General features: G+C 32.8%; 1 protein-coding gene across 7 annotated transcripts in view; it reads left to right on the top strand.

Moving 5' to 3' along the window:
- Positions 1–547: 547 nt before the first annotated feature.
- The window catches only part of LOC143244799 (kinesin-like protein KIF21A), a 146727-nt gene continuing 129757 nt past the window's right edge, over positions 548–17517 (top strand). For 2 of the 7 annotated variants that reach the window (XM_076490143.1, XM_076490138.1), the window contains exon 1: positions 551–781. In XM_076490143.1, the coding sequence (XP_076346258.1) occupies positions 693–781 (89 nt within the window). In that variant the 5' untranslated portion in view covers positions 551–692. Of the gene's footprint in view, positions 853–17517 lie in introns of all 7 variants that reach the window. The other 5 variants (XM_076490144.1, XM_076490145.1, XM_076490139.1 and 2 more) reach the window with 5 other exon arrangements.

The following is a 17517-nucleotide window of genomic DNA, read 5'->3' as shown; positions in this document are numbered from 1 at the left end:
CGCCCAATCTTACCAGCGATGGCACGTTGAGAGAGACCTTGCTTTTACAGCTCGACAATTCTGTCACGTTCAAACTCTGTCAACTTTTTAGCCTTTGCCATGTTTTTACCCAATGTAACACAGGAGATGTCAGTGGGAGATGTTGACAACGCTAATGCTTGAACACAAATGACTAATTTTCGTTACGTGTTTACCGATTAACGCTTCGTTTCAGTATGGTCTTAAACTTTTGACCAGCTAGTATTTAGGCTAATTTCACAGTGTTCATATTTTCCCTATTAAATGCTAAAAAAGTTTTTTATTTTTACTTTCCCTTTTATTATTGTCATCTTTCGAAGCTCTACTCAAATAAGTGGTTGAGTCTTTATGCTCATTTGCCTTAAGATTTTGGCCAGCAGTGTGTCACAATCATCTTAATAATATTTAGTATATGTGTAAGAAAACAGATGGCGTGCGCAAATAGTATTTTAAACTTATTGATGTGTCATTATTTAATTAATAACTTTTTTATACTTTTATAAATCGTTATATTATTTTTGTTAGACTTACAATTTGAGTGTTTTGAAAAGTGAAAATAATTTCTTGTGATATTTTTTGAACAACTACCAACAAGTTTGAATTCAAAGCGTATAAAAGACACGTGATAACATTTTCTTCTGCGATTTGCGTGTGAGACTTTTGTATGTTGTTTGATGCGGTACAAATTTTGTGGTGTGTGGTTGCTCTTTCGCACAAAGTGTCTTTCGAAGATATGGAGTGGAATATTTACAGTTTGTAGACGGTAAAATACTATTTGTTGGTTTTCATTGAGCAAATTATGAGTGGTGAAACAAGTGTTAAAGTTGCAGTAAGGTAAGCAAAAGTAAAAATAAAATAAAGTGTTATATCATACGTTATTATTTTTTGTTAACGTAATAATAATAATTTGTCGTTTACCTTACATTAGAAGATATGCTCATTCTTATTGTCTTACTGGGTTTCAAGTTGAACTGCGTTACTGCACTTCACCTTTGTAGATGCATTTTTTTTTTCAGTGCAGACGTTAATTTGAAATGCGGGATCGTGTTACATAAATTCAAATAGAAAAGAAGCATTTTTTTTTTTTGATTCACCACATCACTCCTAACTACCTTCCCTCTCTCCAGTTATCGAGTTGTGAAGAAACAAAAATAACAAAACTGGTATAAATATGAAATAAAAAAAAGAAAATCATGTAGAGTATCGCATGTTGTTATTAGATGTTTGGAAATTGTATGTAATTCATTTGTATTGTGAGCCCGTCTAGTTATGGAAGTACGAATGGTAATGTAGATGAATTGCATAACATTCTTTTTTGTGTATAAGGACCTAAAAGGAATAATAATAATAATAATAAAGGTAACAGAAGGGTATTAAACCCTTTCCAGGTGTTTTACCCTTTTTATTTTGGAATTGCATTTCTCTTCTGTCATCCTACCTACTAAATAGATTGTTGAACCCCAAGCAATTCAGAGCACCTCAATCATGTCACCTCTGTATAGTTCATTAGTTTGAATAAAATAAGTGCAGCTTTTTAATCCTTTGATGATAATTTTACAAAACTTTTTTAAAATATTTATTTAACAAATTTAGATCTAATAAGTTTGTAAACATGTTTTTGAAGTTAAAAATAATTCTGCAAGTCAAAATTTTAGACACCTGGTGCAATACAGCAGTATCATTTAGTTTAAATTTTAGTTTTGTGTGTGCTTGCTGATAAGCATGCATAGTTAGTTGTGTGTGTGTATATTTGGAAACATCCCACTTGTGCCTGTTCTAATGTCAAGAATACAAGTGAAACACCTTCACAGTTAAGAAACTGAATTTTTATATACTAGAATATGTATAGATCAAAGTGGTTTTCTTTTTATCAAGGAATATCTGTATACTACAAATTACTAAAGCTCTATATGAGGGATGTTTGAAATTTTTTTAAATTAAAGCTGTAATGTAGGGAATTTATTAGAGATCTGCAACAAATTGTACTATGACCGTGGTTAGCAAAGTGCAGCATGCATGTGAAAACATACCATTAAAATTGCCAATGGATTTCTTTGTAACCATGGTGTTAAATCAGTTACTTGAGAATTGCCAATCTGCTACACTAGATGGAATCTGGAATGTCTGTAGAGAAGTGTGGTGTGCTTCAGACAATAACTGTGAAGGAGCTTTTTGCAGTGAAAACTACATTGCAAGCCTGTTGTTAAGATGCTCAATTGTCTAATAGTGTGAGTGGTCATGGAGTATAAACTTTAATGATGTTATAAGTATCAAAGCTCTTTTGATGCAACTTATGCAACCTCTGTACATAAATTTATATGTATAGATAAAGAAAGTGATTATCAGTGGATCACTGAGATAATATTAAGTATGTGCATTCTTCTTTTATGTTTTGGTTAATACTAGTGTTTTTGATCTCTAAGTGTATTATCTTTTCATTGAAGAGTGTGTACAATTTCCCATTGGCAATATTTTACAAAATGAAAAAGTACATGTCCAGGAAAAGGTTAAATTATGTGTAAAAAGGAAAGTTGAAGAAAGTTATTAAATATTTATGGTGATTATGCTTATGCATACGTTTCTCACAAAAGTAAGTGATAAGATTTTGCTTAATTTGTCTACACAATAAAGACAAAAAATAATTAAATGTTATTATGCTCTGAACTTGTATTTTGTTCAGGAAGAATTAAGTAAATATCTACAAAAAAAAAAAATTTAAATAGTATATTTTATGACTACAAGTACACACAATTATAAAGGAAGCAAATATCTATTGATGAAATCCAACAGGTAATTAAAATAAAAGGCAACAACAGAAACTTGTTACAAAAGTTTGATATAAGTTTTAATCAAATATCAAAAATGTTTTGAACCAATTTGGCAAATTTATAAATTTTTATTACATGCTTTTCTAATAACAGATATTCACAATCATTTATTTCATTGTAAGTACAGAAAAAAAGAATCAACAAAATGCATTTGATGTATTGAACCACTCTGAATTGAATTAGTCACACCTAATTCACTGTCTTTTCAGAATTACTATTTTAAAAGATTACAGAACTTTGTTATAATAAGGATAAATTAAAATGTTGATGTATAAAAATTAAGGCCTTTTATCATATGTAATTTTTTAAAAGAGAATATGGACAAACTGTTTCACATGCCTTTTTAGAATAACTTTATGGATCTCCAAAAATTTTATCTTAATTTTTGTCAAGATTTATAATCAGATTCTTAAATGTTTAGTGATATGATTGATATGTTTAAAAATAAAATAAGGACGTAATGACAGTTTAAAATGTAATCATGAAGATTTTATAATCAGTAGGAAAATGACCATATTTGCTGTTACATTAACTAAATTCACCAATAAATGAAGATTACTTTTGTTGATGTAGAAGGCTGAACATTTCAAGATACTACAAGAATCATATGCAATAAATGTAGAGATGTAAGCCATCTTGGATGACTAAACATGCACCTCAGGATATGTGTATGAATATTTTTGTTTTATTTTACAACTTAATGTCTAATATCATCTTTGAACCTTTACAGAACTCTGCAAGAAGCTGAAATTTGTGTACTAGTACAGTGTAATGAACCATCTAATGTGGTGATGCCACAGTTAACACAAAAAAATGCACTGAGACATATGAAGGCTTGCATAGACAAGTGAATAGGCCTTGATGTTGGTTACTTTAAAAGCATAAATACTTTAAAAAAGGCTTGTAAATCACAATCATTCAAACAATATGTAACTGGTTTGTTTTACATTGAGGTTTAAGTAATGTAGTAAGATGGTATTTGCAGTAGTGTTGCTAGGCAACTAATGACAAATGTTTTGATTCAGGCTGGCTTTGCATTTCTTGTGGCAGGGAATATCAATCAATAACCCTGTAAGATTATTTATCTGTAGCCTCTTACTATAAAGGGATTTAAATGCTATTAGATTAAGGCTAGTTCACTGATTATAATTTAGCTGATCTCACTATTTGTGTTATTGATGATAACAAAACTAAAAGCTACTTATCATAGCAAACAACCTGAAGAATATTATGATATTGATTATCATATTTTAATTTAGGGATATTTATTCTTTAGCAGTAGCTCTCCCTAATTTGATTGTTTTAGTTAAATTTGCATCAAAATGTTTCTTTTACAAACTGTAACTTCTCTAAAGCTACTAAAATATTTTTTTTAATTGTACTTTCTGTTTTCATTCTTAGACATCTGTGTTTGTTTGTTTTTTTTGACCATTGATTAAGAGGAAGATGACTTTGCAGTAAAAATGAGCTGTGTTGTGTGTGAATAGTAAAATGTTTGGCAGTGGATAATTTTTCAATGAAGGATTTTGAACATTCTCAGAAGTTATCATGCATATCACTTTGCACTGTCACTTTGTAGCTGAGGCCAAAAATAATATTTATTCAATGTTAGCTTATTCACCTTTAGGTAATGAGTGTTTACCTTAAGCCATGGAAAGTGCTAAAGAAATAATGTATAGAGAGACCACTGGATAATGTGTCAGAAAAAAAGTTTTAAGGAGTGTATTTTTCTGAAATTAACAATAGTTGAGTATAACAGAATGGATACAAATCTAGAAATGTGGTATAGTTTGGGAAAGAGGGTAACAAAAAAGTCAGTAAAAGTTCCACCTCTTTATTTTCTAATCTGCAAGTGCACGTTGGGCATGCTGGTTAGCTGTATCAGTTATTTCAATGCAGTGTAGGTCTGTCACTGTTTTATTTTGTGCTTATAATTATTTACTTGCTGTATTGGATGATAGATTAAATAAATTAATATTTTGTCTGCCATCAAGTTGTAACGTCCTTGATTGAAGATCTATTGTATTACCATACTCTGAAGTATATTCTTAAGTTTTATTATCTTAATTATAACCAGATTTCAAGCTAAAGTACTGTTAATTGGATAGAACTAGCATTAGGTACCTACTCTGTGTTGTAGGATTCAATGACCTTTCATGATTCACAGAGGTCACAATTTACCAGTGAAGTTCCTTCATCTTCAGAGAGGATCTGTACACAGAATCAAGCTTTGTTGGGATACCTTTTTCATATGATCTGAGCATATGTGAAACTCACAAGCTAGTGGGACCAAATGTAGCAGACAATGCTCAAAAGATCTCGAGAGAGAGATCAGAAACAAAATACTATGCCATATTTGGGCTCAACAACGTTTTACACTTCTAGATTCTTACCTTGCTTGGATTTCTTTCTGGGTGCATTTTAGCCTCCCTGAGGTTTAGTCCAACGAACTTCAAAACTTTGGGAATAGATTGCATACAAACAAATTTTCACGCAATGTTAGTTATTCTAGGATTGTAAGAAGGTTTGAAATAAAGAATGCCATAAGTGTAGAGGTTTGAAAGCATGTGGTTAATCGGATATTATACTAGCTATTCTAGTTTCTTTAAGTTGTGTCAGAAGAGTGTTGTACATCGTATATTGATATACAGTTATCTATACTTCACACTGACGTAGCTGAAAGGTGCTGAAACTGAAGTTGTTTGTGCACTGCACATATGTACTACAAGGTATCTTGGATACACGTAAGCAGTCTTTTGTGTATGTCTGTTGATCTTGGTGAATTCCCAAAACTCTACAAGTGTGTATCTTAAGTTGTGTGGAAAATGGAATTGGAAGAAGTTTGTAATTAACTAGATTTTGTAAAAAAATCAATTTATTTTACAAATGTTTGTGTAAAAAGAATTTCACGAAAAGGTATAGTATAACTCGTAAATTACTTGCATCATACTCTCTAGACTCGCACATTGCACTGCTTTGTCTACTGATTTAACGTAATATCTTTCTTTCTAGTATGAGTTTCTAGTAAACTTTGTATGAAAGGAGAGTTTCATTTTTGCTATTGTTGTAGCAGTTAACCGTATAGAAATGTAATGTACGGAAATAACTTTTTTTTTTTTTACTTCATGTCCGTCCTCAGTCAGTGAGTGAAGCGAAACCTTGGAAGCGGAATGTAGTAGTGTACATAAAGTAAAATTGATTTGACCGGTGAGTCATCCTGTAAATCCAATCAATCTTAAGTTCATCGGCGTGCCAAATCGATTTGAAGTACAAGTCAGACGTAACTTTATGACATTGGACTGGTGGCAGTAATATTATGCAATATTATGTAATATTATGTAAATTTGACTCTTTCACGTGATATATTTTTTATTCGGTTCTTCAACTTCCTCATCACCCTCTTTCTTGGTCTTTTAAGTTATACATCAATAACTTTGTTGTTCTTAATGAAATTTTCACCTCATTAAAGGAGAAATATTCTAGGTATATATTAGCATCTTAATAGGAAAGGTAAATGCCGTTTGTTGCTTTGTCAATGTTTTCATTAGAATTATCTCAAATTCTCAAGACGATTGTCACTGACAGTAATATACCTGATCATATGAAACCGGTAATTACTAGGGGCACACCTCTTTGTGGGATGTAAAAGAATTCGAACTCGCGACTACTTATTGGGCAAATGCTTTAGCCAACAAACTACTTCACCTCGAATGCAATAAGCTTCATTTATTTTCGAGCATGGAATATGGTTTGACTATTGAGCTGTATACCAGTTGGCTTGTAAATCTCAGAATTGGTTTTTTGTGAGATTTTATTGATTGCAATAATCAATAGTTTCGACCAGAGAAAATGTAAATTATTAGTGTGTTAAGCTAAATTAAGACTATTTGTTCGATCACAGTAAACAACGAAATTCGACGGGCATCGTCTTTTGAATAATACAAAGGAATTTTGGCACAATCATGTTAACTAACATTATTTCCATGTAATAAAATGTTTACGTTTGTAATTTAAGTGTTCAAGAGCTTTTAGTACATAGATGCTTTTAGTATATCAATTAAAAAGAAAAAAAATATTATTGCGTCTCAGTATTATAACTACATTTTTTTTCATTGTTAGTTTATGCTATGAGATACGTAATTTACTTGTTGATTAACAGCTGATTACTGTAAGAGCAAAATTTGTTCCATTATCACAATTGTTCATTAGCTTTATGGATGGAAACAAGAGCTGTATAAAACTGTGTTAATTTGAATATTGTGCGAAATTTACTAGGAAGCTTTTTCTGTTGCTAACAAAATATCTTTTAAGTTGCATTATGGGCTCTTCTTTCGTACTTGAATACGTAATAACTAAAATGTTAAATAAATACGCAGTAGACATTGTTAACAACGGTGATGTTGTTAACATCAAGTAATTAAAACTTATTGTACGTTGTGAATGTTTTTTGTCTTGTATGTTTAAACTTACTGAATATATTGTGTCTGTCTAGAAAAGTATATGTCAGACAGTATACTAGTCGATTTTTCACGAAGTTTGGTTCACGTCACTCTGTTCAGGTAGAATTCGTTCCAGGTGGCTGCACGAGCGTATAGTGTAGCTCCTGATGACTCATCCTTATTATTTTATTTGTTTCTGGGAAAACAGTCTATGAAAAAGATATAGACTTCAAAGTATTTTTGCGTAATATGCTAAGAAAACGAATTCACACACACACACACACACACACACACACACACACACACACACACACACACACACTGTATATAAGAGCTAAGTTCTGCAATATCCTATTAGTTAAGAGCTCAATACATTATGTTCCATTGCCTTTTGAGGTAAGTAAACTGCGAGAAATGAAGCGTAGTATGAGAGAGTGCAGCTTCTTCGTGACCTATAATGGATTAGTTTAGTGAGATAAATATAGTTGATGTATAAAAAAACATTCCCACGTCTGGGTTTACTTGAACTCCCCTCACGTCAACTTATAATAACTTACCTGAGCAATATGTGTTGTTTAAGAGTGACGTGGTTCACACTTGTTTGAAGAATGACTTACTTTGATGTAAAATTATAAAATAAACTAAAACAATATATATAGTACACAGTTGTAATTGTCTGACATCTAACTCATTATTTTGGTAGAGCGTATATATTTTGTACAGAAATGTATATATAAAGTGGTGATTCTTTTCAGTTACAATTACAAAATTAATATACTTCTCTCAAGTATTCTGTGCATCTGAATAAAAAGTTGCGTGGTTATGCCTCTATTTTCTTTTGTGGTGTAATTGAATTTGTTATACAACATCCACAGCTGGTAATAATGAAAAGAATCCGTTATCATTTTCCGAAATAATTTTGAAAATGTGATATTCAAGATCACTTTTATTTCGGTTTATTTTTTCTGTGTTACAAATCACTTTTACGGTCAACACGAGACGCATAGTTGAGGCAGAAATGTATACAATATACATTTAAACAGAAACTATACAAACAAAACTGAACTAAAGTATAACGTTCAACAAACCAGTGTTTTGTATTGTTTTCATTTACTACGTATCAGTTTAATTTATTTACATCGTTATATGTACTGCAAATAGCGCATTTTATTAAACTTCTTACGGAAAGGCTGTTTATGGAGTTGAAGTCTCATAGAAGATACTGATAATTAGATACTATAACTTTAACTGTGTTGGATATTTAGCCCAACATTTGTAATAAAGCGAAATTTTAAATAACATATTTTTGCTGGATAAAGTCAGTACCCATAGAACTGAGAATGTCGGTAATCTTCAGTTAAAATCTGGAGAAATTTTGAAAAGATACATATTTATATGCATACTACTTTTCGGTAATGTAGTGCCAGCGCACACATACATGTGTGTAGACATATCATACTTGACCATTGTTTATCACAGATGTTTAAGAGGTACTTATTTACATATGTTTTTATGAAAACAAAGACAAAAAAGCAGTAAATATGACAGTATCTTTGCATATACCATACCCTTAATCTATGTATTTCCTGAGGTTTATTTCGCGGAACAAAATCTGTTTTCGACCCGGGAATCCATATATCTGTTAGAGATCCTAGTTGTGCAATTTTCAGTTATATTATGTGGAGCACGGAAAGACATTTAATTGCGTTTAATCTTACTGTGTTAGACTGCTCAGTAATACCTTCTGAAAGTATTTGAGGAAAGCATCAGAACTTGGTGTAGTTAGCTGATTGTCGTAAGAGATTTTGGTTGTATTGAAAGAAACCCTATAAAATGGATATATAAAATAACTTTAATAAGGATTTTCATAACAGTTCAAGTATTTTGAAAAATCAAACTTAACGTATATTTCCGTGGAAATATGAAGAACAAATGTGTAAAATAACGTTATTCGAAGCAGTTATAATTTCAACACAATATATACTATTTTTGTATATTTGACAATAAATACGATTAATTTCTCTGAAGTCAAATATGTATTTCAGGTTTTCGATTTACCATTTTCAGTCGTTCTTTTAAAAATTGATTGGTATTGATTGTGAGTAATTGTTAGTTCCACTGTTATATATAAAACTAAATTCCTATTTGTTTTGCCAAAATGTGGTCTTTGTTAGCGTACTTGTTCATAGAATACATAGATTTTGCGAGACTTGTGAAGGCTGAAGTAGTTTAGAACTACTATTATTACCTATTTGGTAATCTTCCATTTAGTGTATTTCAAATAGACGATTTATCCACTAATAAGAATGTCTTCGTATAGATAAACGGCTTTATTTTGTATAGGGATTATTACTCATTCTTAATGTCTCTTTTAGAAAGAATTAAAATAGCAGAATAAATAGAAAAAGTTAGGATGAAAAAATACAAAACAATAACCATAACGCTCTCCAAGAGCGCTCAAGTTACTGATGGTATGTTATTCAAAAACATAAGATCTTTGGTGTATACATTGCGTGTTGTTTACAGTTTCGTGGAACTTACTTTGAGCTATACGGCAAACTGTTATTATGTCTTTCTGATTACACTAATTTAAGATCGTGTTTCTTCCCACTGTATGCTATTTTCCATTTCTTATGATATCGGTACATTATCATCTGTAAGTTTTACTTTGAAATATTGAGTTTTTAAACTTGGTGCTGTAATACGATAAACGTTATTGTTCCAGCTACAGAGAACGTACTCTTGGAGATTTTTATCGCCAGACAAGATAGTTTACAAAATGATGAACAGTTTATACTCGCTTCCTTTTAAAATAAACTATTGCACCTGGTTTAGTATTTTAAAAGGTAATGAATAAAATGTATGGAAATTCGGTATAATAACATACAAATTAAGAAAATGAGAAAAAAAAAATCCTAAACTGCACTTGAAGTCAAAATGATATTTTCAAACCCAGGCTGAAAATTCTGAGCTATGGGAAGAAAGATAAATGTTTTAAAGACTGGAGAAGTGTATGATATTTAAGGGTACATCTGTATGTGACTGACCAGAGTTTTTGTCATTTCTGGTCAAAATACTTTCCGTGAGAATGTATATGTAAACATTATAGAATATATGTGTGTGTTATCACTTCTTTGTAGAACATTATAAACAGCACAAACAAAGTCCTCAATTTGGATTGAGGTATGGCTAATCTTATGTGGATGTAGTTTCTATAATAATGCTTATATTTCAGTAGACTAGCCTTTCTGCTATGTGTTGTAAAGTGACATCTACGGCTCATGAAGTTAGCCTTACAAGTGAGAGTTATAATATATATGTATAGAAGCAGTATACAATTTGATATTATTTTACGAATATCTGCCTGTCTGTGTCTTGATTATTTAGTATATTACTAAGTTGCGTGTGTGTGTGTGTGTATAGACATAACTTTTCATTTGTAGTATTATATGGTTCTTCGTGAGTAATCTCGAGTGTGGGATAGGCGTGGCTCTTTGTTTCAGACAAAATTGTAAAGTTCCTGGATTATATATCCCTAAGTTCATATAACATAAGTACATTGATAGTACTGATTTACAACTTTGATAAATTGTTAGTATAATATAATAATGCCTTCAGCGTGATGATCTACAGCATGAAGGTTTTATCTTGCTGCTGTTGTACATCTTATTGCAGGTGCTGCAACATAAAACCTCTTCAAAAGCATACATTTCTGACCTTCCACTCACTCTTAAACCTTCGTTAACGTTTTTGATTTTTTTTTGTTTAGCGGTGTCTTTCTGTCATATATAGCATATATCTAGCTTATGTATTTTGCTTGCTGTTAGATAGATTTTTGGCTGATTTAAAAATTTCGGTATAGAACGCAGCTTCTGAGCAGGAATTCATAGCAGCCGACCCTGCAATGCTAAATTTACATACCTTATGTTTGTCATGCACTAATTAAAAACAATGTGATAAGAATCATGTGCAGTTGGACATGCTTTTCAAACTATTTAGTATGCCTGAAAACATTCCTGCTTCACCAGCTTAGGTATTTCATACCACGACACAACGTTGTTGTTGTTTTTTACTTCACTGAGTGTTGATCAAATCTTACGAGAACAATGTACCAGTAACTTTGAATGTACTTGTTTTTGATCGTGTTTAATCGTATGACTGTGATTACTCATTTTCACCCATATTACATTTTTAATTGTAACATGCTTCGGGAATACGACATGGTCAACTCAGACCACGCTTCTCAACACGACAGACTTTCCATTGTATGCCAGCTTTTGAGACCACGTAATCAAACAAAAAGGAGGAAACTACAGTCAAGATGCTTCTGACAGTATATTGCTGAATGGAACTGTTGTGATTCCAATTTATTCCGCCACCTTTCTTATCAAAATGGTGCTGGTTCGAGGATTGGTTGAAAGTTAAACTTTTAGCTTGTTGTATTTATTGTTTAGTATGAAGTCAATGGCAACAGAAGATAAGCGTGTGTGTCCGGAGTACTATCCATGACCTTCGTTTAGCAGATGAGGACGTTGTTCCTCATACATTTTAAGTTTGGTTTGGGATTCACATTACCATCTTGAATGGTCTGAAATACGAATGTTTTCAATTTTGTGGTGAGCATAAAACTTTTTAGATGGCTCAGTATGGTCGGATGGTTAAGGGCATTAAACTCGCAATTTGAGGGCTGCTGTTTTGAATCCTTGTTTCATCAAATATGATCGCTCTTTCAACCATAGGTACGATATAAGTGACAGTTAAGCCCACTATTCATTAGTAAAAGATTATCCTAAGAGTTGGCAGTGGGTGGTGATGATACAGTTGTGACAAAGTGTTCGTACCCCTGCGTCCCGAGTAGTTTTTTCCCTCATAACTTAAGTATCACGATTAGGTTAATAGACATATAATATATTATGAATGTTATACTAACACACATGTACACACATTTTTATGTAAATTAAACGACAAATAAACTGTTTATAAACAAATAACCAAAAATAGGAAAGGCAAAAACTGTTCGTACCGTTCAGAACGTGTGAAAAAACTGATATTCCCGTAGAAATTTTGTTTAGTTTGGCGAATAAACTACATATCATTCCAAAACTAGACACTTGGTTCATAATTATTGGAATTTATCCAGCAAAAAATTTACTTCCTGCAATTTAGCGCCGTCTACGTCATTATCTGCTTGATCATCATGGCGAACAGGAAACAACTGTCCAGTGATTTATAAAACCGAATTGTTGTAAAATTCAAGTCTCGTGTGTTGTCTCTTTCCGGTATTACTACACAACTTAATGTGCCGAAATCTACTGTTCAAAGCATAATTATCAAGTTTAAGCTTACAGGATCAACTGCTAACCTCCCTCATTCCGGACGCCCCACCAAAATTCCAGAGAGAACCAAGAGGAAGGTTCTCAGAGAAGTTAGTAGGAATCCTCGTTTAACACGTAATGACATATAGAAACTGGTAAGGGAAACTGGGGTTGAAATGAGCACCTCTACAGTTACAAACATGTTACGCTCTTCTGGATTCAAAGCATGCCGTTCTCGTAGAATTCCATATTTAAAGCCTGTTCATTTAGAAGCACGATTGAGGTATGCAAGAAAGCGTGTAGATAAACCATTTACCTATTGGAAGAGTATTCTTTAGTCAGACCAGACTAAAATCAAGCTTTTCGGGCACAATGATGTTCGCAATATTTTCTGTAAGAAGGGGGGAACGAAATCTTCCAAAGAACACCGTCCCTACAGTTAAACACGGAGGTGGCTCGGTCATGTTATGGGGTTTCTTCAGCTCTTCTGGTATAGGCAGCCTTCACCGGGTCAACGGAATCATGAAAAAAAGAAGAGTACGTTGATATATTAGGCACTTATATCAAGAATAATGCTCGGAACTTGCGGCTTGGGCGTCGTTGGATCTTCCAGCACGACAATGACCCTAAGCACACATCGAAGTATGTGCAATCCTGGTTGCAAAGGAACCATATAAGCGTTCTGGAGTGGCCATCGCAGTCACCCGATCTCAACCCAATTGAAAACGTTTGGCATAACTTGAAGACCAGGGTTCATCAGCGTCATCCCAAAAGTTGCAAGAGTTGTAGACCTTCTGTAAAGAAGAATGGAAGAAAATACCAGTCGAGTACTGTCAAACGATCATAAAGGGCTATGAGGAGAGATTGCGCCAAGTACTTCACCTGAAAGGCTACACAACTGGCCATTAAAGTAGACGCACGAACACTTTCTGCCCCTCCTATGTGTGGTTATTTGTTTATAAACAGATTATTTGTCGTTCAATTTACATAATTTATGTAGATGTGTGTTAGTATAATATTTATAACACACTATACTTTCATTATCCAACTCGTGATACTTTTTAAGTTATGAGGAAAAACTACTCGCGACGCAGGGGTACGAACACTTTCTGTCGTAACTTTCACTGTTAAATTAGGGTCGACTAGCACAGACAGCCTTCGTGTTGCTTTGTTTTGAATTTCACGCAATCTAAGCTGTTTTCGAAACGTTGTATTCGAGGAGCCTGTTTCGTTTAAGAAACACCTTCCTCCAAAGTTGCTGTGATAATCAAACATTATTCACGGGAATTCGCAGTGAACCAAATATCTGCCTGGTGGCGCTGGTAGTATCTGCGGTCACACTCCACGTAATTAGCACATTCAAATATTTCTTACAAGGTATCAATAACCTTCTGTACAAGTAAATTGTTAAACAAATCTGCTTGAAGATACTCCATACATTTACCCAGCGTAATTTGATTTGAATCGTTCTTGCTGTAGTTTATGTGTTGCAATGTCAAATAGTCTCAATCTGAGCTCATTGTAACTTAGATTTAACGTTAAATAAATATTGATACGTATCCAATTTATAATACATACAAACAAAATTGATGCAATTTCTTTTTTTAAATAAAATGCATTTTAATACGCAAACAATAAAGTATCAGTAACGGTTATTACATAATGATTTATATAGGAATGTTTTAAAAACTTGCAAATAATATTGAGTCTTCTTTCTGAATCGGAACTTTCTTTACTTATTCGTTCACCATGAACCCTCGAAATAATTCAGAGTTTATATAGCTACAATTTGCTTAACTGTGAGCTAGATAGCTCTTCGCTGATGAAGTAAGTTTTTACAGCTGAAGTTATGTACTTAATGTTATTTTGCTGAAGTTAAACAGTGTGTAATGTTGGAAATATACAAACGTTCCTGATCAAATATCTGTAGTTTCCCGGTTAATGATCGTTAATCAGTTATACCTTCCGTAGTTTATATTATACCAACTCGTGATGATGAGAAACCTACTTGAAGTAAAAATCTCAAGATGGCTGTATAAGTATTATAACTTTTATGAAAATAAAATAGAGAACTGCATTTTTATTAACCTGAAGATGACCTAGAAAGGTCAAAACGTTGTTTTCTACTTTATATTAATAAAAGTTTTTAATACTCATACCAGCTGTCTTGAGATACATTATACCAACTGTAGCAAACTAGTAATATATACTTTTTCTGTGTTTGAGTTAGTTACATTTTATAGACGTGAGTAGAGTTTTTAGAAACTTCAGCCTGCACAATAATATTGATTATACACCAGTATTTACATGCACACACATTGACTCTTACACTGGAGAAGGCCCGGCATGGCCAGGTATGTTAAGGCATTCGACTCGTAATCTGAGGGTTGCGGGTTCGAATCCCCATCACACCAAACATGCCCTTTCAGACGTAGGGGCGTTATAACGGTAAAAGAGTAGCCCAAGAGTTGGCGGTGGGTGGTGATGACTAGCTGTCTTCCCTCTAGTTTTACACTGCTAAATTAGGGATGGCTAGCACAGATAGACCTCGTGTAGCTTTGCCTGAAATTCAAAAACAAATGAACAATACATTGCAAGATATCCTTCAACTTAGTGAATGGGCAGAAGTTTCGCAATACACATTTAACATAACTTACATGCGCTTGTAAATGTATATTTAACTGAAACAAACATCGATATTGAAATAGATACATAATAGTAAATACGTTACAGTTATTAATCTTCTGTAGAAATGTAATTTAACTTTGGGTTGTAGTAGGTACATTCTCGCTGCTGAGCTCTAGTACTAAACAAAATGTATTGATTTGTAGGTGAGCTTTAAATGATTATTTGTGTATACCAAACAAGAGATATGTCAAACATATTTTTATGTACTTTTAGTTTACAGTCCTCTGACCAGTTGAGAGGAAAATAGTTTTATTTCATTCATTTGTAAGTTGTAATAGACATTACCGTATAATTGAAATCTAGGTAAGTTGATAGAAACAATCATTATAATTCGTCGTATTGTTTTAACATTCTATGCACATTATTGACATAAACTGACCAAACATTTTTGTGTTTATTATTATTCTTGTTTATTTATAGTAACTGAACAACGATTAAGTTCAGTTTGAAATGATATGAAGAATGGCATGTTTAACAATAACAAAACACTTTGTATTAGTTTGAAATTTATAAATAACACTTATTTCGTCAAATATACTTCTAAAATATTGCAATGCGTAAAATTGTTTATATCCCAAGAAGGGCATATTTTCTTGACATCGAAAGTTAGAGGTCAATCGTTATTTCAAGTGACGGATATCTACTGTTTTATTTCGAGCATACTTAGTTACTAAGTGTCACAGAAGGTAAAGTCATTTACAGTACAACTCTGTACGATTTTTTTCTATTTTAAGCATGTGAGGTGTATTGTTTACATTAAAAATGTATTAATGCAAGCACTGGAGATCAGTTATCTATTTCCACTGGCAGTGGAAGACTTCCCAAAGTTTCTTTGTGTTTAATAATTTTCAGTTCTACCTTTGGGTGTATCCATGTTTAATTTTTTGTTTTGAATTCCTCCCAAGAGGTTTGACAAAATAACTAAATTTTATAAATAGATTTTTGACCCAGTGTATTACATAAACGACGAAAAAGTTTAATTGTCGAATAAATCGTGAAAGACCTCTTAAAATAGGAGTTGAAGGGTTTGGGGGCTGTTGTGTGTGATTTTGGTTTTATTTAAGTTGATGCCTAATAGCCAATCGTAATAATGTAAATACAAAATTTTGGAATTTGCGTAGGTTCCATAATAAGGATACAAGGCGCTGTTGGAAACTCTTGAAAATGGTTCCACGGAAAATTGCTGAAGACTTAAGGGATTGTTTAAAACAAGTATTTACAATTAGGACTTTAAAATTTTGAACCTTAAACCTTGGAAACTTTTATCTTTCCCCTTCCCCACATAAACCTCCAGGATAACTGTTTTAAGTGCGGATCGCAGTGTTTGTTTGGATTTACTGGAAAATTGAAAACCAAAATAAAAAAACCAACAACAAGCAAATTGTCGTTTAAAACATGGCGGGAAAAATTTTTGCTTAGTTATTGTTTTTCGTGACTTTTCCCATGTACTTTTCAATTTAACGAGAATGGTTCACTGTCTGTATTTAACTGTTTAGTTTCAGATAGAAATTTATATACGTGAGACAGTGGAATTATAGTAATAACTGACAAGCCAATAGGATCAGTCATTTTTGTCATTTCAGAGCTGTTAATCTGTTATAGCTTATTTGTATACATTTTCAGTTTTCCTGTTCTAAAATAGGCGGTAATTGCTTTTTGTATGCTTGTTTTTTGAATTTCGCACAAAGCTACTCGAGGACTATCTGCGCTAGCCGTCCCTAAATTAATAGCTAGTCATCGCCACCCCCCGCCAACTCTTGGGTTACTCTTTTACTAACGAATAGTGGGATTGAAGGTAACATTATAACGGCTCCACAGCTAAAAGAGAGCATGTTTGGTACGACCGGGACTTGAACGCGACCCTGAAATTACGAATCGAACGCCTTAACCCACCTGGCCAGGCCGAGCCGCTCTTTTTTTTTGTAAGCCTTGCTGTGTTATATAGTGTGCTTACAGTTTTGTGTGTTGCTGTAATTAAGTATCGGCGATTTCTGACGGTATAATACACGTGTTCAGCTCCAGCTCACAAGTTCCACGTTGTGACATCGATTTTTCCCTTTGCCATCAAAATTTCTTTTTTGTAGTGACTTGGATACTTTGTACCCAGTATTTGTGTATTTCTTATACAAATTAGTATGAATATAGAAAAGTTTAGTATCAATTAGTATATGAATGTATAGTATCAAACAGGATAAAAGATAATAAAGAGTAAATTAACACGTCTAAATG

Source organism: Tachypleus tridentatus, chromosome 2 (genome assembly GCF_004210375.1).
Source record: "Tachypleus tridentatus isolate NWPU-2018 chromosome 2, ASM421037v1, whole genome shotgun sequence".
Taxonomy (NCBI): Eukaryota; Metazoa; Arthropoda; class Merostomata; order Xiphosura; family Limulidae; genus Tachypleus; species Tachypleus tridentatus.
Note: the sequence above shows the minus strand (reverse complement) of the source record. Positions and strands in the feature narration are given on the sequence as shown.